General features: G+C 33.1%; 1 protein-coding gene across 1 annotated transcript; it reads right to left on the bottom strand.

Moving 5' to 3' along the window:
• Positions 1-64: 64 nt before the first annotated feature.
• On the bottom strand, positions 65-21207 carry LOC140436703 (UDP-glycosyltransferase UGT5-like). Its single transcript, XM_072525744.1, has 4 exons — positions 20426-21207; positions 10569-11375; positions 7813-8032; positions 65-389 (listed from the first exon to the last, which is right to left on the bottom strand). Exons 1-4 carry the CDS (start codon positions 20664-20666, stop codon positions 119-121), a joined length of 1539 nt encoding a protein of 512 aa, XP_072381845.1. The 5' UTR covers positions 20667-21207; the 3' UTR covers positions 65-118.
• Between the last annotated feature and the right edge of the window lie 5908 nt (positions 21208-27115).

Below are 27115 nucleotides of genomic sequence, written 5' to 3'. Positions count from 1 at the left end.
ATATATATATATATATATATATATATATATATATATATGTGTGTGTGTGTGAGTTTGAAAAAACTTTTAAATAAACAAAATATAAATATTTATTTACAAAATTAATTTTAACATTTTCTTAATCTCTTTTGGTTTTTTTGATCTTTTTACAAAAACACTTTTTACACAGAACATAAATAGTTGTAAATGCAATGCCAACTACAATAAGTGCAAAGGCAATGACATCTAGTAGAAAATACTGGTACCAGGTAAGATCTAGTGCTGCTACACGTAAGTGAGGAGCCCCTTTGTGTTTTGCAATATATTCTATCCAGTAAATAGCCAAATCCATTGGTTTCACAGGGCGATCATGAGATAAAGCTGATAGTTTTCGTGCTGTTTCCAAATATCTATAACCAAAATGAGTAAATAACATATTGCCGTGTAAATTTTGTTTTTAGGTTTCAGAGTCACAAGTCCCAGTTTAGAAAATATTCTAAGAAGGTCTAAGGTATTAGTATGGCGTTTGAAACATTAAACATAAACGATGAGGAAATTAAAAATATATTAAAATAACATAACTAGTGGGGTGCATATTGTAGGTATTAAATATTATATTTTATCGGCTTTCCTCCACGTATAATGTTGCACGAAATACACGTAGTTGGCCGGATGGCCCATGGTTATCTTTTACGGACTTCTCAATGTTTCTGGTATAAAAGCCTTTGTTATACTATATAAATTAAATTTAAAAGAAAAAAATACAAATACCTCAGGAAAAATGTTTTTAAAAAAACTTCCAATGAACTTCTAGTAAACAATATGAAAGTAATGCCCGAAGTGAAGTAGTTCACTAAGTTCACTAAGTAAGATTTCCTAAGTGGGCTTAGATACTTCCTATCTCTATGGTTTTGCGATCTCCCTAAACATTTTAATTATTACTACCGATAGTTGAAAGTGAGGTTATGTTTTTACAGTTTTGACGGACGTACTTGTTTGTCAATAACTTGCTTCTTACCTTAATTTGTGTTTTGTTATTCTGTAGTTAGTTGTATTTTTGTATTATCTTTTTTTTCAGTGTTGCTTTAGTATTATTCATGATATGGAAGCACTACAATTTATCGAAACCGTGGGTCGGTTCGAATCGTCATCTGATTCTGAAGAAGAAACAGAAAGAAGACCTCGAGTTAAACTCGGTTCGCTAATCCCAGTCCGAACTGTCTAGTGAATTTAGTAATTATTTTTTTGCGAAGTTAGTTACTCTTTGACAGACTAAAAGTGGCTGGAAATTACTATACAACCAAGCACCCGTACTCATAGCCAATATTAATAGTAAACAAACTAAATAGTAAATAAAATAGAACTTTGCGAATTACCGACAATCAATATTTATTTATCTGCACCATATAATAAATAGTTATGTTAAATTATAACAACTAAATATATATTTTTTAAATATATACTACCCAAAATTTGATGGGTTTAGTATACACTTCGACTATTTAGAATAATTCTTCTTTTTTTAAAGAAAGAAGTCTGTAATAGCAGGATACTTGAGCTATTAATACTGAGAAGTAGGAATTGTTGTGTTGTAGGTTTCCGACAATGAATCTGTCAAAATTTGTCCGAGCTAAGCGAATGGAGTTTATGAAAACTTTGGACGATGTGGATCTTTTTCGACGGTTTCAAATATCCAACCCAACATGTTTTTGTGTTTTGGAACAAATAGAAAATGATTTGTAGTTTTTTACAGACAAGTATGTGCAAATTTAAATACAAAATGTTAGTATATTACATTTCATTTCTTTTTCAGGAACAACTCTTTATCATCCATAAATCAGCTATTGCAAACGTTGCGATTTTTTGCAACTGTTATTAAATTTTGCAGTCAGCACATCCCAAGCATGATCTTTGGCTTTATTTTTAGCATCATCTGTTTTTTTTTATTAAGCAGGGCTGGATGCTGTTTAATAAAATCAAGTAATTTTAATTTTTCGCTATATGTGAAATTTACACCTCTTTTCTTTTCCTCCACTTCACTATACGTATACAAACAACTTACAAAACTAAACATACTTAATTTACAAATAACTAACCACTAAATAAAATAACTATAATACGACAAAATTGAATAAAATCAACTTGGCAAACAAACAATTTAATAATAACAAATAGAAAAGTAAGGTTATGACATCTATTCTTTTTTATTTATCGACAATAGTTCAAACGTACCAGAATTAATACCTAAGAAAGAATTTCCTAGATAAGCTATTCTTTTAGTTGTGAAACGCTATTGTTCCTTGACTCCTTTCGTGAGAAAGTTCCTTTCGTTAAGAATTATTTCCGAAGACAACTTTTTAGATATCATTGGTAAAATCGGGCATAAGAATACATTCACAATATTTGCAAAGAGAAATACGTCAGCTCGCAGCTAGAATAAGTGGCATTGAACTTGTAGACAAAGTGGAAGTTTGTTAAAAATAAACGTGGACGCTGTGCGTTCTGTAACTATCGGAAAATGCGTTTTCATGTCGTTTTTGTAAAAAATTTATATGCATGGAGCATATAGTATCTGTGTGTAAAATGTGTTCAACGAAATTAACTCTAACTAAAATATTTCAGGAAGTTCTTTTTGGATAATGCTAATTTGGATAAGTTTACTTGAATGCAGTAGTTCTAGGCAAATGCTGTTGTCTAAATCTTGGAAATAAACACTTATTACAAAAAAAATACATAATTTTTCTGGGTCTCTCAGACCCAACGTGCCTATTCGAGTAAGTTTTTGTCACTCGTCTTCTGCAGGCTTAAGGACTTTACAACTCTCGACAATAATTTTTCCGCACTTATGTTTGGTTCTGGATAATACAGTAAATAATATTGTTTTATTACATGAATATGATTTGATGTAGAAAATTTATGAAACTCTTTGCTACAAAAAACAAAATTAGAAATTGTACAGCAGTTTAAAAAAAAAACTTTCTTTCATTTTTTTTTTGCATGGAACCCAGAGTTGCGAACTATGTTGCTACAGCCGTCAGGGACGAAAATGCCACTGAACCTCTTAAAATTTTTTATAAAAAAAAGATGCAAAAAAGTTTACTACTTTTACCCCAGGGCTTTTCCCTATAACCATCCTCGTAGAGGGGGGAAAATGGAAAAAAATCGGTTGCCTGTAAAGTCGGTTTTACGGGCGAAGATTTTACGTGACAACGTCTTTTTCTCGGTAGAATATTTATTGATATGAATATTATTAAATTGCACAATAGGAACAAGGAATTGAATGAAAATAAGAATTGCATTACCGATTTATTAGGTATTTTATATATTATTTATATTTTATATATTATATTTTTATATATTATTTTATATATTATTTATTTTATATTATATTATTGATCTTATTATTTTCTACAAAATTTATTTGAAAATTTTTTCGATATGTCAATTAGTTGCGGAGATATCGATCATTGAAGTTATTGTTTGCTACCAGTATTTTATATATTTATTTTTTTCAGTTATAAAAAATTACTATTTCCAATTGTGTCTACCAAGTATGGTCACATGTATTTGCCTACATATTAAATAATAATAAGTACAGATAATGTTATGTGACGTTCACTTCTGATTATATATATTTTAATATTTTTAATTTTAAAAAATCAATTTGAAAATCAAAACACTTATTCAGATCGAAGGTTCAAATTTTTGCTAAATAAATTTGAAATTAATTAAAATTTGTAAATGTAAATGGTAAAGTTGAAAATTAAAACATTTACTAAAATTGGAATTTGAAATTCTTGCTAAACACAGTTAAATTCTAACTCCGCGCGTGGTGATTGGTCGGTTTAGTTCGTTTGTTTGGTCGCCCTGTTTTGACAAGTTAGAAGTTATAATTTGTTATTTTAAATATTTGACTAGCAATACGCTCTGTTTCTTCTCAATCGACTGAATTACGATTAATTGCAGAGTGATTTAAACTAATAATTTACTTAACACTATCAACATTTGTCAATAGTATGACATAACCTATAAACTCAGTTTCTCAACTTTTGTGTCAATCTAACAATTAATCAATCAATCATAGTTTACGATAATGAAATATTAGTGTACAATTATTTACCTTTATTGTTGTAGTTGTTGTAAATGACGAATCTAAGCACTCCACATTTTCACTACAGACACAGCTGACGATACTTTCAACAATTTTCAACTTTAGCGATTCAACGCGCCTAATTCTCTAGTGCCGCGCGCAGCGGACCGATCATGTTTGAGTGGGAGAGAGACGCAAGGCATTCGCCGGTCCGGCGGGCCTCTCTCTCGTTCGGCGACTCACTGTAACAGACGTGAGCGGGCGTTACACTTTTTCTTAAATGACTCCGAGCCACAACCTAATTTAAGACGTTGTCACGTCAAAAAGTCGAGTTTCCAGGAATGTGTAAGCCATAGAAAAACATATTTCAAATGAAAAATGTAGCTAAGATAATTTAAACAAGAATGTTTATTAGAATTTTTTGTGTAAAATAAACCGTTCTCTCAGAAAAAAACGCTTGAAGCGATCGGTGATTTTTAATGTCAGTTACGCACTCGAAATCAATGTTTAACAAAATTTGTATTAACTCGGCGGTAAAAATTTGATATCTGTCGATCTGAGTGTCCTATCGATAAAAATTAAAATTCGTTTTAAAGGTAAAGAGTACAGCTTTTGTATACAAATTTTGTATTTTACCGCAAATAAACACAGTTTTTATAAATGTAATAAATAAATAACCGTGGCGCAATTTTTACCAGTTTTTATGATTCTCATGATATCAATACCATTTATCATTTTCATTGAGTAGCCACTAACGAGTTTTAATTATTAGGGGGTAATAGAGGGTTATTTTTAAAACCTATAGCATGAAATTTTAGTTGTGTGTTTGACAACAAATGTGATTCGTTTGAAATATGTTTAAAAAACGCTGAAAACGATCTAATCAGTTACAGTAGTACGTTTTTTAAAAGCACTTAACTTCTGCTACGAATTACACCTAAAATTGTCTTCTTGGATGCATTTCCTGTGACGTAACATCCTTTGTTATTTAAACATTTTAAATTCTGCGTTTTTAGTCATATTTCAAATGCCTCATATTGGTTGCCACAACTCAACATTAAAATTTCATATTATAGGTTTTAAAGATTGGTCTCTAAAAATGGAAATTTCGCTACGACTCGTCAATGAAAATGATAATTTTTTTTGATCTTACGAGAATCGTTTATATATTAAACATATTTATAGAAACTAACTTCATTTGCAGCAAAATACAAAAACGGCATACGAAAGCTGCAGTCCTAATCTTTAAAACGCATTTTTATTTTCTATAAGACGCTTTAATCAAAAGATATCGAATTTTACCATCGAGTTGATACAAATTTTATTTCCCTTCGTCTGTTACGCCCTGTCTAGTGGACAGAAAAATTTTTTTTTTCTGTTCCATCCGTATGCCGATGGGTTAGGGGTATACCATTTTAGGTATTCCCGGAAAGTGGTAGTTTGTATTCAGACAGCTATAAACCGCTGTTAAACGATTATTGTACAGCGTTACAGACGACGAACATATTTTACGGTAGTCTTGTGTTGTGCTTAGGTGACGTTTTGTAAAGAAATTTTTCCATTTCCAAACTTTATTAGTTCATTATGAATTATGAAAACGAACAGGAAAGGTTACAACGTTTATTTGATGATATTTTGAGTAATGAACTAAGCGATCCAGACGTAGATCCAGAATACAGTGAGGAAAGCCTTTTAGAGGATAACGTAGAAGAGCAGTTAATTTATAGTGACACGGAAGATCATTTAACTGATAATAAACATGATATCAGTAATAATATGTTTGTTACGAGACATCGAGTACCTTGTTTTATAGCCAAAGATGGATCCAGATGGAAAAGCATGTTAACGAAAAACCAAATGTTAAAACTCGCCAGCATAATCTTATAGCACACTTACCTGGACCGAATGGTGATATTAAAAGGGGTAAGGAACCATATATAACTTGGTTATATTTCTTTCCAAACAATATTTTGGAAAAAATAGTGCAATATAGAAATGAATTTATTGTTTCGAAAAAGTATGATTCCATACAAAATAGAATCTACAAGACTACGGATCTAACTGAAATTAAAGTAAAAGTATATCTTGGCAAGCAGCCATTGGGTCCGTTTTATGTAGATAATTCGAACTTATCTTTAGTTAGCCGTATGATTGAGCTAGTTCGTAATTCTAATTGCATTATTACCATGGATAATTTTTTTACAAGTTTAGCTGTAGCGGAAAAGTTATTACAGGAATTTAAACTTACCATTCTAAGAACTATAAGAAAAAAATAAACTACAAATTCCTGCAGAACTAACTTCTCTGAAACGGAGAGAACATAGTTCCATGTTTGGGTTTCAAGAAAAAGCTACTCTAGTTTCCTACGTACCTCTTAAAAACAAAAATATAATATTATTATCCATAATGCATCACGATGACAATATCGATTAAAAGACAGATAAACCAGAAATGATTGTAAATTATAATAAGACTAAAGGTGGGGTAGATACTGTTGATCAGATGTCTGAGACATATAATTGTGCAAGGTCAACTCGACGTTGGCCTTACGTCTTATTTTTTGATTTTTTGAACTGATGAACCTAGTGGCAATTAACTCGTATATTATTTATAAAATCAATACTTAGTCATCTATGAAGCGGCGTGTATTTCTGGAACTGCTGGGGTATGAATTAGTCCAATAACACCTTTTACGAAGAGCCCAGCAAGATAATCTCCCCAGAGCTCGTCCATTACGGCTAAAGGAAATCTTTGGCCTCAACGTCCAAACTGATCCACTAGATCAAAATAAAACCCATGGAAGATGTAAAGATTGCGAAACAAAAAAAAAACGTAAAACTAGGTTTAGGTGTGAAGTTTGCAACGGATTTATCTGTCTAGAACATTCGCATTGTGGTGACTGTTGTCATGACCATAATGTAAATGAATAATTTTAGTTTATTCTTGACGGTAGCTTAATGTTATATCACTATTTTTTACTTTAAATATTACTCTTTATTAGCAGAAATGTTTTTTGTTCTTACCCTTATTTTTTTTAATAAAACCGTAATTAAACCAATTAGAACTTTTTTCTCAACTTTTTTTACTAGAAAGATACTAGTTAAAAAACAACCCACAAAAAGTTATTCGCAAACAAAATTTATTGTTAAAGGTTTAAACTTTTCAGTTATTTATTAAAAAATTAAAAAAAGAAATTTTAAAGTATGATTAATTTTTCGGTCCGTGGGACCCAGCGTTCCAGAAATTCTGGCTTCGAAATACGTTACCGACGAAGGGTTAACATTGATTTCGCGAGCGCAACTGCCATTCAAAATCGCCGGTCGCTTCAAGCTTTGTTTCTGAGGAAACGATTCATTCTACATAAAAAGTACTAATAAACATTTTTGTCCAAAATTATTTCAGCCACATTTTTCATTTAAAACATTTATTATTACGGCGCAAAGATTCTTGGTAAATCGATTTTTTTGCGTTTTTCCCCATCACGAGCGAGATTTTAGGGGAAACTCGGGGGTTAAAGTGGTAAACTTTTTGTATTTTTTTTTGGAGTCCCAGAATTGATATTTTCGGCAAAATTCAGCTTGTTCGTATAATTTTTAGGGGTCAAATCTCAGACGACTGGACTATGTAGTTTAACAGGCAACAGAAAATTTTTAGCCAAAAAACATGACAAGAGCTAGAAAAGTTACTCGTAAGAAAAAAACAATAATCTGTATAATCTTATAAAAAATCTGTCAAATACTTACTTGTAATCATTTAGTAATTTATTTAACGCATTGGTAAGTCGTTCTTCAGTTATTTGTGAAAATGGTATTTTAATTCCATAACCTGCATGCTCTGCTCTAGCAGCATTCATTTTTTGGTCTCCTAATACTGGTAATACTAGAACAGGAACTCCATAATGTACAGTCTCCGTCAAACTAAGAAGACCTCCATGTGTAATAAATAGTTTGACATTTGGATGAGCTGTAAATTATAAAATTTATAGATATCAAAAGCACAAGAAAATAAAAAAAGTAAAATCATAAATGTGTTGCTTGTGTGAGTCCATTTCAAAAGGTAAAAGAAATAATAAATTAGACTTACTCACAATCAATTTAATTTAACTATCCAGACGACCGGTTTCGCTTTCTACAATATGCAAAGCATCTTCAGGTCTCGATACAATGTGTGTTGTTTATTTTATTTATTGAGATTTTTTTGAGAAAATTGATTGAGAATTGAAATTTGATTGAGAAATAACAACATTTCATAAATATATCTCTAGAATAAATTTAAATACCTTTTAAATAACTCAATGGTATGGAACATTACTTTCATCTAACAAACAACCACATTACACCTATCTCTACTTCATTGGATAAAATCTGTCTCCTTAAGAACTTCCCCGTTTACTGTCAAACAATTACAATAGCAGACTTAAGTTCTCCATTCAACAATACAGGATAGTTTGAACCATGTTCTTTCAACCATCAATTAATAGAGTACCGGCATGTAAGTAAAGTTTTATTTATTTGTTGATTTATTAATTAATTACAATTTAATAGACTATTTTACCAATTCGTGGGTCTTACCTTGTCGGCTTAAACATTTTATTCATTTTGAAAAACCACAGACATGTAATATTGGCATAATTACTGTAATTTATATCATCTATCTTTGTTTATCTTTATTAGACAACACCCTAATATGAGTTTATTATTTCAGCATTTATTTAACTTTATATCGAGACCTGAAGATGCTTTGCATATTGTAGAAAGCGAAACCGGTCGTCTGGATAGTTAAATTAAATTGATTGTGAGTAAGTCTAATTTATTATTTCTTTTACCTTTTTAAAAAAGTAAAACTCGTGTAACCTTCTGGCGCAAGCGCCCCTAACGTAACTTTGAATTTAAACATCTAGTACCACCTAGGAAAGAAATCTGAACTACTAACTGACATGAATAAACTTATCTGACAGAACAAATTTAAAATATTTATTTGCCAAATAAAGTACAGAATAAGAAGTTATCTGGAAGATAAATTGTGTTCATTGTAGTTAGTTATTATGTTGTAGTTTGTCGCAAAATCAAAAATATAACCTAAATATTTTTGTTTATTGTGGGTGAAAGACATGGATCCGGCATTAGAAAAATTTATAAAATCGAAGAGTATGATATTGAATGTTTATAAACTTAGTGAGAGAATATATTATTTAAGTGAGAATCGACCTTTTTATTTTTGTAATGATTTTAAGAGGTTTAGATTAAGTAAACCGAGAGTGATCTATATTCTGAGAATAAATTGTTCTTTTTTATTCTAATTCTTAAAACTTACAGTAAATCATCTATAGAATCTATAAAATATTAATTTTAAATTCTGACAATTTCGTGATAGTTCTTGGATATGTTTTGTAAATACCTACCAAGTAGGTATAAATAATTCTGTATTGATATTGATAAGTTTAAATAAAGATAATAGAAATGAGTTGTAACTTGAAAATTTCGATTATACAGTTAAGTCATTTTTAAGGAGTCCAATAAGCAATCCACGAAGAAAATTTCTATAATGAAAATAATGGGGTTTAGTTGTGTAGTTGTTGTGTATTACGACGGTACCATCAGCGTATCGGATGTTGTTTCCGTTAATCTTTATTCCACCTTGAACTTCGTCTAATGCTTTTCTGTATATAGATTTCGAATACAGATTAAATAATAGTGGTGATAAGACGCAACGTTGTCGCACTCCTCGTCGGATTCGTATATCTTCTAGATGTGTGCTCTATTTCAATTGTTGTTGTTTGGTGCCAATACAGTTCTGAGGTAATTTGCAAGTCTCGTTCGTCGATTCCAGTTGTTGTTCTCAGAATTTCTATCATCTTTTTTTGATACTGCAAATAAATACTTTTCGATAATCAATAAAACATGCATATACATCTACATACATGTCTCTGCATAGTTGTGTTAACAACTTTAAGGCAAAAAAAAATTCTCGTGTTCCCATTACTTATCTTACAGATAAGTAACTGCAACATAATTCGGCGTGAAAAGGCGGGTACATTTTACTCTATAAATAAATATCGTTCCTCCAGATAACTGTGTGTTAGATAGGACAATATTTTTTTGGAGGCAAAAAAAAACCGACGCTCTCATGCAAGAAGTTTATTATTATAAAAATTTAATTTTTAGTTCTTTTGAAAGTTTGTTCATCTTAAAATACTGCTTGCTAATTTGGTAATCGGTAAAAAATATAATACAAAACTCAAGCTTTCCCAACAAATGAATTGGCAAACTATAATTACGCTGGTTTTCGTATATTTTTGAGCAAGTAAAAAAAATTGAGTGAAGTGAATGTGGATGGCAATTGATTGAATCCCCCATCCCATGATGACGAGCAAAATCACTAGTTTTAATATAAATAGCCACAAGCATTTTTTAGTTCTGATTTAGTTCTTTAGTCAAGTAATACTAACAAACGAAAACTACTATTATTAATATTTATAAAAAAATATGCATCGACTTACCTAAAATATCTTGTTGAGGTAACCATTTCCGAATTTCGACATTTTTCGGGGGTTTAATACTTTCATCCTCGTATTTCCACAGTACCTTGTGCGGTAGTTTTCCCAAGGATTTTACAATTGCCTGCTTTATATCTGGTTTAATATGAGAACTTTTAACATTAGAACCCAAACTAAAGTAGATTACACCTTCTTTAGCATTATCTAACACATTCTTCAAATCTGCTGGCAAATCTCTGGGTTCCCCGATATGAAATCCACCAATGTTAATCATATTTGGTACTAAAGGTACCGCTTGAGTTGTGCTTTCGTGAGCGTTTAAAAATACTAGAGATATATTATTTGAAAAATTTTCATTTGCACAATGGGGAAACTTTGAGATTGCCACTTTATATTGATTTTGATGTATTGAAAAATACAACAAAACTCGTTCAAATAGTACTAAAACCGAATTAAACGCCCTTTCGCAGAAATCCATCTTTTCTGAGTACTGACTGAAAGTATCTGGAATGTATGACGGAGGAGCAGGATTGCCGACATACGGGTTGATCCAAACGTTTGCCCCCAACGTATTTAATAATATTAATGGAGCTTTATAGTGGCATTGTAGAACATGCAAAGCTTCCTGTTTAAATTGTTCGAGAATTATAACGTCAAATTTTTCGTTTGATTCCAGAAGTTTTTGAAGATTTGGATGGTTCAACGTGGCATTGGTGCTTCGAGTCATAAATTTGTTAAAAAACAATACTTGTGTAAATAGATTCATATTTTCAAATTTAAACATATCATCTATGTCAGCTGCTTCTAAAGCTAAAAAAAATTACAATTAAAAATTAAAAACTAAACTTGGTATATCGATTATTAGTTACTGGTTAATATAAATTGCAAATTATTAGGCACTGAACAAGTAATGTACATTACAAGACCGAAAGTAGTGTTGTCACGTCGAAGTTACGACATACATCTCAAACTGACCCTTTGAAACTTTGCTGTCTGAGAATAGGTGTGCCTTTTTATATCTACTATGTCTCAGTCTGAGACGTGTTAGGATTACTTGGGGTTTTCTGCTCGTTGCTGTGGATGGTCACGGTGAAATGCAACTTTTAATCTGTTTAACTTTTAAAACGAATTTAACTTAACGCACTTAATACTTTGTTTATGAAAAGGGCTTTTAAATCACCTGTCACACTTCGATATTCAATCTCTGATTCGATATTACTGATAGAATCGTAAGCACTTATATCTGGTAATTCATTGATTTCGATACTAATGTGGAAAGGCAGTGGCAAATCTAGATATTTGCCTTAGAAGGGAAACTTTCAACTGGGAGGGGGAACTTCCAATGAAACACCAGCCAAAAGACATAAAAGGGATAAACCCAAAATACACAAAAGACATAAATAATTTGGTTGTCACCTCGGAAACCTTTTTTGGATGGTGCGAAAGGTCACCAATGGAGACACTGCGGACGGCAGCCAGATGGTTGGTGGAGAGCGAGTCGTGGGTTCGAAACTAGCTTTTGGAACCAGGAATGGGTCCAACGGACGAAATAAGTAAATATACAATAAGAGCTATTGGAAAAGACACAGAAATGAACAAAAATATAGATGGGTAAAATTACCAAAGATAAGATAAGATACGGAACAGGGCGCCACTTAATTTTTTGGGGTTTAAGGAGAAAATTAAGAAACCTTAGAAAAGAAAAGAGATAAGGAAAGATATTTAGGTTCAGAGATCAAACCCAAGAAAAGATATCACAGTTAATTATTGAATAAATTTGGTCACCACTCTACATAAACAAAAAATAAATATATAAGTTATTACACTTACTTACCTACGAAACTTAATAAGCCTGATCTTTCTACTGGTCAAAGGTATAGTTATATTTAAAGGTAAAAAGCAAATATATCAGGGAAATTTGTTGGGAGTCGACAAATAAAATACATACATAAAACAATAACAATATATTAAACAACAACAAAATTACGACGCTGCTGAATGCAACACAAGTAATAAAAATACACAAACAACTATGAACTGGTGGTAGGTATACATATAAAAAAATAGCAGAAATATAATTAGAAAATACCTTTACAAAGATATAAGTATAACACAAGCATGCACAAATAAAGTTTTGGCGTATCTCGAGATATTACAGCAAAAAAAATGAATAAAAAATTATAACAAAAACCAAAGATAACAAAAATTAATAAAATCTAAATTTACAAAAATACAAAAAAATTACTGAAGTGAAAACATAAAAATTTAACCAAACCGCACTTGGTTAAGTCGATTATTTGGTTCGTAACAAAAAAAAGTATAGAATGTTCTTTAATTGACTGCAAAATTCAGTAGCTACTCTCAACTACATTTGATGACATGTATGATCGTTGGATACGTCCAGATAATGGAAGATGATATGATGCTATACCATGTTAATTGCCCAGATAGGTGGAGATATTAAAATTATGTCAACTTACAGTAATTCCTGGCGACTGCTGCTTTAAGTCACTGAAGTTAATACTGTACTGGTATTAAACACTGAATTTATTTACCCTTAAAGGTGCTTTACAACTATACATAAACTAATATAGTGTAAGATAAAAAAACTCTAATAAGCAAGTGTATACACACTTATAAAGAAAATGCACAGAGACGGTAAGGAAGCAGATACGATAATGTGAACTAAGCGTCTTAACTCGACGGATGCCCACCGATAAGTAACTTGGTTCCTCTAAAATTTTACCAAGCTACCCAAGAAAAGGTGAGGGTATCTTCCCCCCAAAAATGATAGGCCAGCCTGTATCTATTTTTAAGCAGATAAGGTTCTAATTAACATTGAACATAACGGTATACTTCTACCTACAAACGTGATGAAACATCAAATCTCCTAGATTAGGTTTTTCTCGAAAAACATTATAACGGGCGTTCGACGACAATTACCGCTTTTATGAAAAAGAGGATTAGCTAAAGATTAGCCAGACCGGCGTCTTTAAATAAATACTTAGGTAGATTCTTCAGTCATATTCCGGTAGTTTTCCAATAAAAATTTCTGATCGTAAACACGACCATCAGCGTATCATCCACATGGGTAAAAGGAATTAAAATTAATTTAATATATTAATTAAAAAAATGGGCCTGCGTAGCGCAAGCGGTAGGATGCTTGACTCGCAAGCCGGTGGTCCGGGGTTCGAATCCCACCGCCGGCAAGAACATCTAGACATTTTAAAAATGTCTATAGGCCCCAGGTCGACTCAGCCTGAATAAAAATGAGTACCTTGGGTAAAACCAGGGGTAATAATAGACGGTTGAAGCGTAGCACTGGCCATGTTACCTTCCTTGTATACCGTAGGCCCTAGATATAGCAGACTACCCTGCTATACTCCCAAAGCCGCGACAGCGGTATAAAACGGGAGACTATTATTATTATTATATTAAAAAAATGTTACAGGGTTTCTTTAATTTTGGACTTTCTTGGGGGAAGGGGGAAATTTCCCCATTATCCACCCCTGCGAAAAGGTATCCATAAGAAATTTACTGTTCTCAGATTTTGTTGGACTTTCTGAAGTTCCAATTTTATCATTTTTCCTATGGAATGTTACACGTAGAGATTTTGCATGGATTTAATTGCACTGAGACAGTTGGAAAGAATGACACTATAGAGATATTTGTGGCATTAATATATTGGAGACCTTTAAAAGATTAGTTCTGGCATTATCTACACTAGATTGTCAGAATACCCCGAAAATATAATTGGTGATTATCAAAATGGATTAAGACCAAATAGAGCCACCACAGACAACATATTCATACTTAGAACAATGCAAGAAAAAGCTTATAAAAAGACATAGAACTATATAATATGTATATACACTTTAAACAAGCTTTTGATAGTGTGAAAAGAGACAAAATGCTGGAAGACCTCCGAAATCTAGGTATACCAAACAATATATCAGCCTCATAAAAATAATGTTGCAGGGTTCAAAAGCCGTAGTTAGAGTAGATGGAGAACTGTCTCCCCTGTTTGACATTAACATGGGGGTGAGACAGAGATACGCACTTTCAACCATGCTGTTCAACCTATTTCTTGAAGCAGTCATCAGAAAAACCAATGTAACCGGCCATATAAATACCAAAACAGTAAAAATTACTGCATATGCAGACAATGTCGCCATTATTAGTAGAAACAAGACACGACTAATGGAAACGTTCAAAGAAATTGATCCTGAAGCACAAGAAAGAGGGCTTAAATAAACGAAAAAAAAAATTAAGTAAATGACCATCAAAAGAACACCTGAAAATGAAAATATTATAGCAATAGACAACTATACTATTGCACGTGTGGATGCCTTCACATATCTGGGCACAGAAATCAATCAGAAGAATTCCGTTAGTAGCGATATAAATGTACGTATTTCCAGTGAAAATCGTACATACTATGCTAATAAAAGATTGATGACATCGAAATTATTTGACAAAAGAACCAAATCGACTATCTACAGAACTTTGATTAGACCCGTAGTAACCTATGGTTGTGAAACCTGAGTAATGACGAAAAAAAAGAGAAAGCCCAACTCAGGACATTCGAGAGAAAGATACTGAGAAAAGTATATGGTCCAGTGCAAGAGAAAGGCGGCACATGGAGAATCAGGAGAAACGACGAGGTTAATGAACTGAATGAAGGGTATGACATTGTAAGATTTGTGAAAAGTCAAAGACTGTCATAGCTGTAATATGTTTAGCGACAAGAAGACATGAAAACGACAAAGAAGACAGATAAATATTTTCCACCGTAATCACTAACCTCGATAATTTTCGATTTCGATCACTAACCTCGATTTCGATAATATCGAAATGGCGCATGAAGATTTATGTATATATATATATATATATCCTGTAGTGATCCTTTCCCAAGTTAATATGCTCCTTTTCTAACTTGGCTGCACCGTACTGAAGACGACCAATAGTCAGAAATACGTATATACGGTTGCCTTCCATCGATATACCTTTTTTGGTTTTCTGTTTTGCGAGACATGCCATTACATATTACTATATATATACATATATATAAAAAATGTGCACTCGTAAGTGAAAGGGATATTTTCGGTCAATTTGGAGATTAAAAAAGAAAAGAGTTGTGCTACTTTATCTTTTTATTGAATACGTTTCGCCCACTGTTCAATGGGCATCGTCAGTTCATCTAAAAGAATGGTATTAGCGATACATCTAATATAAAAAACAATAAGTAAACGATCTTACCTTTAAAAGATCTGTAGCATTAAGATATTAGTATGGTGAAGACACATCAAAAATTAATTTACTAAATAAAACAGCAAAAAACACAGAATGCCGAAAGATTCCCAATTTAAGTAATTTTATATTAATTAGTTTTATAATTTAACTTTTAAAAACATTGATGGATTCTAAAATCTATCAAAAAAAATTTAATTGTCAATTTTGGAATGTTATATTAACAACGGCAAGGCTAGGGATCTTGACTGTCATGATCATATCATGCAAAATAAAGTATTTGAAAGTTCGAATGTCAGAACTGACAATCAGATGGTGAGATTGAAGGAAAAGTTTTTTAGATGCCAACATAAATGTTATGATATTATGAAACGTATTCAATAAAAAGATAAAGTAGCACAACTCTTTTCTTTTTTAATCTCCAAATTGACCGAAAATATCCCTTTCACTTACGAGTGCACATTTTTTATATTAAATTAAACGGTCATATTCCTTAAAGATATACATATATATATATATATATATATATATATATATATATATATATATATATATATATATAAGATCTAATAAAAAGGACACATGATACCTACTGCCATTTAGGACAAACACATTTAGGATGATAAATAAAATAACTTCATTTTAAACAGCAAAAAAGTTGTTAAAAAACATAAGATAAATATGCAATTACTGTGTAATTTGTTTGAAAAATAAATCAAGAAGAAAACCAAAATATGGATGGATGTCACATTTAGGTGCAGCAAAACGACCATTTGAAATAGTTTCTATACACACAGTTGCATGATTTGGTGGGTGTCGGTCAACAAAGACGTACCTCCATATATTAATTGACCATTTTACAAGGTACGTTTATATTTTAACATCTAAGAATCAAAGTGCAATGGAATTTATAAAATTGACAAAAATAGTAACAGACAATTACCAAGTAGACATAGTGTTGACAGACCAATACCCTGGAATAAACTCAAAAGAATATAAACAATTTCTTAAGCATAATAATACAAAACTGGTATTCGATGCCGTTGATGCATCATTTTCTAATGGGCTGAATAAAAGAGTAAACCAAAAGCTTATAAACAAAATAATATGTAAAATAAATGAAACAAAAAACAAAGTTGCGTGGGAAATAGTTGCACAAAAATGTGTAGAAGCCTACAATAAAACAGATCATACGATAACACAGTTTTCTCCAAAATATCTACTAGAAGGTGCAAACACAAACATACTACCTGATGATATAAAACCTGAAACATACATGGCATTGAAATATACATTAAAATCACATGAATACAACAAAAGAAGATTTAATGCACATCGAAAAGACCTACGACTCAATGTTGGAGACTAAGTTTAGGTGGAAAATGGTAATACATTAAACAGGGCAAAGCTAAATGAATTGTGAACTGGACCATACACAATTAAAAATAAGTTGTCAAACTCAATCTACGAATTAGACACTGGACACAGAAAAGAAGACTCAAACCTGCTCCACGTCACAAAACTAACACCGTTGTTTGAAGCGAAACACCGAAAAAAATCTTAAAAACAATATTAAATCGTGGACTGAAGTAAATAAACAACTGCTAATATTGAAAATGAAAAAGAATGGGCACAACATCGTAATTGTTGGAGTGTATGTCCCAAATGCAGATGCAGATCCAGAGAATAAAGACAATTTCTACAACAAGATGAATGAAATACTCTCTGAAGTTAAAGAAAACTGTGAAATCTTTATACTATTAGATTTAAACGGCAGAGTAGGGAGAGAAGAAAAAAACAGAGTCGTAGGAAGATATGGGGAACAAATAACCAATGACAAACAATGTGAAGCAATGTCTCAAAATTATGAATGGCTTTTTTTAACATAGGGACATCCACAAATTTACATGGATACAACCTACTAGCGTTAATTGAATAACCAAAACCCAAAAAATTTGGGTTATTCAATCAACGCTACTAGGAATCTGTGCTCGATAATCGACTATGTAATCCAACGTCAAACTTCCTAGCTGAAAACAACTGACGTAAGGGTATACCATGAATCAGAATGGGGATCCGACCATCGTTTACTTATGGCCAACGTCATAGTTAACTATCGCAAAAACAATAACACTCAGGTACAGAATATAGAAAAGGGACAAGAAGTAACATCCCCTAAATATAACCTGGAAAGCATAAAAGAAAATTCAACGAAATTTCTTTACAAATTACGACTGGCCACAAAATTACAAAATGTGGATCGAGCAAATATATCAGCGGAAGAATTATACCAGCGACTTAAAAAATGCATTCATGAGGCTGTAAGTGAAGCTTTGGGGTATGAAGACAAACATGAAACAAAAAATCAAGAATGGTGGTCGGAGAATATGCAAACGTTAGTAAACAAGAAGAAAACTGCTTATCAAAAATGGATGTGAACGAGAAAGGAGGAAGATTACAAGATATATAAAATATTAAATCGAGATTTAAAAAAAAGTAGTGAAAAGAAAAAATGAGATGTGGGATCGAAGATGTGCAGAGATGGATAGGTTTATGGGTGGAACAAGAGTTGGGCTAGCGTGAAAGGTGATACAATTTTTCCGGAGGGAAGGAAAGGAAAAATCTAACTTACAGTTAATAGATCTAGAACAGTGGAAACACCATTATGAGGTCTTACTGACAGAGGATAGATGTAAATTCCAAGAGATCGAAATGGAAGAAATATCTGAACATACACAAATAATTGAGAAAACAACGGGAGAGTTAAGCGATGCCCTCAAAAGATCAAAAAACGGTAAAGCAACAGAACCTGGAGACATCCCAATTGAGTTGGTAAAGTATGAACCAAAAATATTACATAAGATGTTGGTTTAACTATTTAACAAATGCTTAAAAGAACAAAATATCCCTGATGATTGAAATGTTGGATACATCAGCTCAATATTCAAGAAGGGGATAAACGCAAATGCTCTAATTATATCGGAATAACTGTTATCAGCTCAGTCGAGAGGTTGTACCGTCGAATAGTAAAAGAAAGAATAGAATCAGAATACTAAGGCATAGAAGAACAAAATGGATTTAGTGCAGGAAGATCGTGCACTGATGGTATATTCGTTTTGCAGGAGGTAATCGAAAAACGGAAGGCAAGGAATCCATCTACCCACCTATTGTTTGTAAATTTAGAGAAGGCATACGACACGGTACCTTAAAAAAAACTTTCAAACATTGACGAAAGTAAATCTTAGTAGGGAGTATGTGGATGTTATCGCAAATATATACAAAAATGCAAGAAGTGTCGTTAAAAAAGGAAACTTTATATCTGAATCATTTCCAATAACAAAGGGGCCTAAACAAGGATGTTGTCTATCTCCGACCTTATTTAAACTATACATTCAATTATCGCTAGAGCAGTGGAGGAAACAAGTATCCGGAATAAGAATAGACATCGGCGGTGGTAAATGTCTAATAACTTTATTTTTCGCAGATGATCAGGTAGTCGTAGCGAATGATAAGGAAGACATGGACTACACGTTTAGAAAACTAAAGAAAGAATATGAAAAATGGGGCCTCAATATGAATATGTCAAAGACAGAGTATCTTAAAATAGAAGATAATGAAGAGGGTCCAGACTTAGAAATTAGAAACACAAAAACGTGTAATGAATATAAATATCTCGGATCTATAATATCTAAAGACGGCACTTCAAAAGAGACATTGAAAACAGAACGCAACAGGAAAAAAAAGCGGTAAACATTCTCAACTCTCTACTATGGTCTAAAGATATTAGACAAGAAACGAAATTGACAATCTATCGAACCTTGGTAGAGCCTATTATGACTTATGGGGCAGAAGTTTGGCAGATCATGCAAAAAGATAGAAAAAGAATAGAAGTAGTAAAAATGGATTTTCCAAGGAGAGCGCGTGGTGTATCCAAAAAAGATCATATCAGGAATGAAAATATTAGAAGGAGGACAAATAGTGTATATTCCAGTGTAGACAGAATTGAAACGAGGCAACTAGTGTGGTATGGTCACGTGAAGCGAATGAATGAAGATAGATGGCCAAAGGAAGCTTAAAATTACATACCACAATAAAGTAGAATAAGGGGAAGGCCTTCAGTGTGCCTGGGAAGAAAATGTACGGCACATAATGAATGGCGGTCGAAATTCGAGAAGCGGCAGAGGCTGTAGGAACCTCGCTTATATATATATATATATATATATATATATATATATATATATATATATATATATATATATATATACTACTTCAAGCTAGACCTGTCAAGACAAGTTCGTTGTCTCATCTATACTTTCTACTTTAGACAGCGCTGTGACTTCGAGCCGAAATAAATCTTTTTTCAAACAAGCCAAAATGTCTTCTAAATATTAAATGTTGGATGCGTAATAAATGTTGGATGCGTAATAAATGTTGGATGCGTAATAAAGTTCAATACTTTAAAATTAAAATGATATCCTCTTTGATTAAGCCTGAATATAAAAAAAACCGGTTAGTAAGGGTTAAATTTCCAAATGTAAATAAAGCCGCTTGATATAAACTACTTTCTCTATAATATTAAATACATATAAAAATAGAAACAGTCTACATACCGTCGTCGTCTGCTAAAAAGTCAGTCAGCACAACTTCTTTATATCCAGTAAGCGGTTGTTTATCTTCATAAGGGCTCACCATAGTGACCTCATGGCCCTTTTTGACCAATGCTCTCCCTAAGGAATTTGCAAGGAAAAAATGGCTCGGTGACAATCCAGGGAACACTATTAAAATTTTGTAACTTTGAACAACCGCGATGAAAACAAAACAGAACAAAATCTTGAGCAATATTGGCAACATCACTTTTAAAGTAATTACGAGCAATTAAAAACAACAGATTTATATGATATCTGAAAAAGGTTTGAAAATCTACCTAATATTCACTTATAAAAGGTAATAATATATCACCGAACACTAAATTTCAAATAATGTAATTTTATCTTCTCGCGTAAACTTTTAACGATAGCTAAGCCGGTGTTGTTTCGGTTATTGCATCATTCAAGATAAGTCATCATTCATAAGTAGTACGTGATCGTGCGTGATACGTAAAATGTAAACAAAATGTTTAATAAGTATTACGAGATCAATATCTCCTAATATTTATTTATTAAACACTTATTAAGAATTAAGATAATACAAAAACCAGAAGTGGGAGGTACATGTCACGTGTGAAACAATAGAAATGAAAGAAATATATAGAACAGTGTATACGGGGAATTACTGCTAAAACGATGCAGTATCTACAATTTGGTTTATGTTAAATATAAATATCACCAATAGAATTGAGAGTGAGGAATGAATAGCGAACAGTGTGTTACCGATAGCTACTACAAATTTTTACTGCAAAACCGGCACAGCCGAAAACTACATAGTTAAAAATAACCTGACAGTAGCGCCATTAACAAAATAAGCCATTATATTATATCATATTAAACCGATTCTCCAGTTTATTTTAAATGGCTTCTTCAATATTTCAGAGGTGGACTCGGCAATTTAAATGAAGGATAATAACAATAATAATAAAGTTTATTGTTATTAATTATTTAAAATATTATGTGAGTATATAAATTATATAAAATATTTATTAATTATTAGCTTAGCTACTCATTTGGTATTGTTAAGTGGACAAAAACGGATGTAGAAAATCTTCAGCGAAAAGTACGAACACACCTCACAAAGACACAAAAACATATCCTCGAAGTGCAGTAGAAAGAACGACATAACCGCGGTATTTAGGACGAGGACTTATGAATATAAGTGAGCAACTAGAAAAATAGATTACTAATTTAAGAAGTTATAGATATTTCCTGAAACAGAAGGTTCATTACTCGCCATTCAGGATCAGGTTATACCAACTACAAATTACCTGAAATATATCGTCAAAGATTGTCAGGTCCAAAATGATAAATGCCGATATGGATGTCAATCTCAAGAAACCATCCAACATCTTACAGACGGCTGCAGGCATTTGCTGCAACTGATTATAAGGAACGGCCCGACTCAGTAGGAAATATCCTTCATCAAGAGATAACTGGGACTTCTCCAAACAAACCATCTCCCGTATTATCAATACGTTCATGAGAGTATACTTGACAACTACCAGCTATACTGGGACCGCACTGTGCTCACGGAGCAAGCAGTGGCACATAATAGACCAGATCTCATACTAATTCTTCTTCTTCTTCTTCAGTGCCTTATCCGGTCCGGATGTTGGCGATCATCAAGGCTATCATGGTTTTGTTGACTGCTCTGCGAAACAGCTCCGCTGAGGTCATCCCAAACCATTGTCGGAGATTTTTCAACCACGAGATACGACGGCGTCCCGGTCATCTTCTGCCAAATACTTTACCCTGCATAACAAGTTGAAGAATTCGATATTTTTCTTCGTTCCGCATCACGTGGCCGAGGTACTCAAGCTTGCGTTGTTTAATTAAATTAAGCACTTCTTTTTCTTTTGTCATGCGCTGTAGGACCTCAACGTTGGTGACATGGTCCACATAAGATATTTTTAGTATCCTTCTGTATATCCACATCTCGAAGGCTTCGATTCGTTTTTCAGTGGCTTGCGTCAGTGTCCAGGCTTCAACTCCATACAGTAACACTGGAAGAACGTAGCACCTCACTATTCGCATCTTGGTTCCCAAACTACTAACATCATACTAATTAATAAACTAAAAAGACAAACAACACAAATTAATGTGGCAATATCCAACAAAAATAATCTTCGTTTTAAACAGATCAAAAACATCGCCAAGTACAGGGATCTGGAAGTTCAAATACGAAGACAGTGGAGAATGGAAAGTACCCAAACAATACATATTATTCTCTCTAGTACTGGAGTTATTCCGAATAACCTCCTAGAAAACATAATAAAAAAGCTAGGTCTGAACGAACATCTCTACAAGACCATGCAGAAAGCTGTACTACTCTCAACATCCAGATGTGTACGAAAATTTTTGGGAGATACTCCAGCATACCAAGTCACCTAGGGACTCTATAACACGGAAAGAGTCCCACCAGAGCTCAATCCTTTTGATACCGTTGTTACGTTCCAAATTTAAAGTAGAAAGTCCCACCTCTATTTTATCAAAATTTAAATAATTCAGGACGTGTAAGAGCGGTTGCCTATAATATATTATAAGCAAGGTGGCGAAAATAAAATTAGTAATTTTCAAATAGGGGTAATGTCTGGCAAATTGTGCTGAAGTTAAGGGAACACGTCCTCTTTTTTGTGAAGAAACTAATTTAGATCGTTCTTTCTAGAGTTATCTTGGAAGAATTGGGATCATAAAATTGAAATTTTTGAATCTCGGTACTATTCGGTGACCTCCGTGTGTCAAGTTGTCAAGTGTTCGGAAAGACGACGGAAAGAAAGTGATTCCAGGTTTGAGAGTGTTACTGAAAGGTTGGGCTAGATTAAAAACGGCATTTTTGTTTTTTTGCTTTTGCTGCTGTTCCATGTGGGATCTGGACTAGTCCGAACCGTGTGGATATTCAAGGGGATTTGCTGCCTTCGTGGAAGGGTTTTTTTTGGAATATCCACAATTTCGCTAAAAAAAGCGGATCTACAGTACACGTGAATACCGGGAGTCGTATTTAGATCAAGAAATTAGCCTTAATCACGAGTCCAAATAGCCGGCTACGCTTCGGTCCAATTTGGGATATTTCAAACCCCTAATCTGGCTAAGAAGGGTGAGTGTTAGAACATTTCGTTTTTAATTAATTAAAAAGTTGTAGTTATTTTTTTATCCCATCTCTAAAAAGCTATTCACATTTTTATCAGTTTTCATACATTCAAGTTCGGAGACAAGTTTTTTTTTGTATTGCTCCATTATCGCCAAAAGGCAGATAAACAAAGTGTTAAAATCAATATATTTATTTCCAAATAATTATTTTAGACACAGATGGTAATTAATGTTTTCTTGCTTCAGGGTTGGTTGGTTGGTTTGTTTGTTTTTTTCTGCTTCTTCTTCTTCGTATTTTTCCATCTGGCTGTAATTTTCAACTTTTCAACATTGTCACACAAGTCTATGTACATCGGCAATCGTATGGGATTTTGGATTGAAGACACGCTGAACTATAACTGGAATTCCACGCGGTGAAGTATATGAATATTCGAGGTATGGATCGATAATTAATTTTCAACGGAAGATTTAAGCACCGTCTAATTTGGTTTGCGGAATACAATAGTTTTTTTTTAAAGATTATTTGCTGTTAGTTTTTATTTTCATATTTACAAATACTTTACAGATTTTTTTTAAAGATAATTTGCGGTTTATTTTATTAATTCAATATTTACACATACCTATTTTAATTTTGTAAACTGCGTCTAAGGGGGGGTTATATATTTGAGATTTATTTTTTTTATATTATTTTCTGCGCACGCACTTGAGCTCACGTGGTGTCCTATTTGCGTTAATTATTTTTTTTTGGTTGGTATTGAACCGCACACCCCTTAGCGTCCGGTACTTTTGACACGTCTTACCTTTCATTTTGTTCTGTTAAGTAGAAATAACTTATGAATTTTTGTTAGGCAAGCAGAAGCCGCATTTTTATATTATTTTTTTATTAAGCCTATGGTAAAGTTAAATAATATTGTAATATGTAATATGTATGTATTTATTTTCAACTATCTTGGGAATCTATTTATTAAATTGACTAAATTCTAATCTGACAATTTCATTTATTTTTTTATTTATTCAGGTTGTATACTGTTACTTAGTATTTTAGTAGTAAACCTATTGGTAAGTTGGTGGTTTATTGAATAGCAACGTAGGGAAGGCTGTGGGCCAATTTACCTGGCGCCCCTGATATAACTTCGGATTTTTTTGTTTTGTGGACCGCACGACCATCTCCACTGTTTTGTCTAGCCGCGAGCCATTCCCAGACTGTCACCGTATAGTACTTTTCTTTCCGGGTGTACGTCTGATTTATATTTGGTACAATTTGTAATTTTTTTATATAGATTCGGTTTTGTACGCCACATATTTTGGCGCCCAACGTGGGGCCCTTAATTAATTAACCGTTTTTTTGTCAACCCCTTGTGTAGATTCCTTTTAATTAGTTAACCTAACGTGTTTGGGCTTTAATTGACTAACTTTGATTTATTTACTTTACCACTGGTTTTGCACTTAGTAGTAGTCTTAGAACTTCGTGTTTAGTGGAAGTGTATGCCAAGAAGTGCTTACTAGTTTTTTTTTGTGTGACGTGAAGTTGGAAGAAGCCAAAAATGGAACTTAAAAGAAGATACTTTGAAGTGGTGTTGTGGAACTTAGAAGAATTATGGATATATTAGGACTTTGAAATATTTCTATTTCAGTTGGAGTTCAAATTTATTTTTTTGAGAAGTTGGACTTCGAAATTCTACATTGTGGTTTAACTTACTTATGTTAGGGAATGTAAAATCTTTTTTTTTTGAGATTATGTTGTGACTTGTAATTTGTTCTGAAACAATGAAATTTTGAAAATCTTTTGTGAAATTTTATAGATTGAATAAAGCGACTATTACTTTTATTTTGCTTTTGGTTTGCTCCCATTAATAAAGTAAACTGTACCTGTGTGTTAATATTTTTACTTATATCTTGATTTTGTTTGAATATTTGCTCCTTTCGGTTGATACATTTTTTTTTAAATTTTGAACTTTGGCAAGATGGTGCGAAAACTTGTACCCAACTACTTAAGGAAAGAGGAACTGGAATATGAACTCAAAATTCGTGGAGTGTCTACTGGCACTGTTGAGTCTATGAGGTCTAGTCTGTCTGATGCACTTAGTCGTGAGGCAGCAAATGAAAGCTTTAGATATCCTGAGCACCCATTCACCTTTTCACAGGATAAAACTGCAATCGAGACTAAACTTGCGGAGCTGAATACGGCTGTTGGAAAGTTTGCCGGAACTCCTACTTGTGCTGAGTCCTTGAGATTGCGGACACAGATTAACCATGTCTTGGGGAGAATTGATCTTATGGTATTGCCAACAGGTGATGATGCAGACGCAGCCCAGGTTGTTAAGTCAGACTTTCTTGCTGAGATTTTGAAGTTGTCACAGGATTTACATGATAAGCAGCATCCAATCGGATCTGGTTCGGTACCAGTAGCGCTCGATGTGATTTCGGTTTTAAATCAGTCTTTTCAGGCAGGGGTAGGACAAGTTCATGCTTCTTCTCCTGGAGCGATGTCACAAGCTGGTAATAATGTTTTTTCAGGGTCTGTCTCTAGTTTTTCTTCTGGGATGATACTTCCTCATAAATGGGGAATAGAAAAGTTTTCAGGTTCTGCTAGGGGTATGTCTATTTCTGCATTTTTTGAGATGGTGAATGAATTGAGTCTCGCTCGTCATGTACCAGATAGTATACTTTTGGAATCAGGTATAGATTTATTTTCGGATAAAGCCTATCAGTTTTATAAAGATGTTCGTCTACGTGTAGGGAGTTGGGCTGAATTAGTTGAAGAGTTTCGTAGGGAGTACCTGTCAGCTCACCATGGGGAAGCGCTTTTTGAAGAGCTTCGGAGGAGAACTCAGCATTCGTCTGAGACTATTGGAGTTTACTTGGCAATAATGAATAGTTACTTTAATCGCTTGCGTTGTCATGTTCCAGAGGAAGTTAAATTGTCTATAGTTATTAGGAATTTGCATCCGTTCTATCAAGATAGATTACGTGATCCTTTGCCAGCTACCTTGGAGGAACTTCGTGTTCTATGTCGCAGTATGGAGGAAAGACGTGATTGTATTAGGAACTATGTTGAACCGAATAGTAGGAAAATGAATACTTTGGAAAAGGACCTAGCTTATATCAGTGTGGATGCTGAAAGTTTTAGTAGTGTTAGTGAGGGTCCTGTTGCTTCATCCGAATCGGAGTCGGCTAGAGGAAAGTTTAGGACTTTAATCTGTTATCGTTGTAATCAGTCAGGCCATAAGGCAGTAGGGTGTCTAATGAAGAAGGAGGCTGTTCACTGTTTTAAGTGTAAGAAAGAAGGGTTTACAGTCAGAACTTGTCCTTCGTGTAATTCGGGAAACGGAAGGAAGCGCACCTAACTGGTCGAAGAGGTGTTGCCGACGTTGACTCGACCAACCTACGTCCTATTTTAGACTTTATTTTACATCATTCCGAAGGAGATGAACGTCCATATTTGAAAGTTAAAGTCTTAGGAAAGGAAATTTTGGGATTATTGGATTCTGGTGCTTCAAAGACCATTGTAGGAAGAACTGGTTGGAAATTTTTACAAAACTTGGGTTTAGAGTTGGATACTTC

Source organism: Diabrotica undecimpunctata, chromosome 3, assembly GCF_040954645.1.
Source record: "Diabrotica undecimpunctata isolate CICGRU chromosome 3, icDiaUnde3, whole genome shotgun sequence".
Classification (NCBI taxonomy): domain Eukaryota; kingdom Metazoa; phylum Arthropoda; class Insecta; order Coleoptera; family Chrysomelidae; genus Diabrotica; species Diabrotica undecimpunctata.
The sequence above is the reverse complement of the archived record's forward strand: the minus strand, read 5'-3'. Positions and strand labels throughout refer to the sequence as shown.

What these genes read in the sequence shown, in the direction of transcription:
- LOC140436703 (XM_072525744.1), bottom strand. Translation starts at nt 20,666, where the DNA reads ATGTTGCCAATATTGCTCAAGATTTTGTTCTGTTTTGTTTTCATCGCG. An exon ending in ACCTCAACAAGATATTTTAG is followed by an intron (nt 8,033 to 10,568) that starts GTAAGTCGATGC and finishes TATAATTTACAG; the next exon opens with CTCATCCAAATGTCAAACTA. An exon ending in AAATTACTAAATGATTACAA is followed by an intron (nt 390 to 7,812) that starts GTAAGTATTTGA and finishes TTTTGGTTATAG; the next exon opens with ATATTTGGAAACAGCACGAA.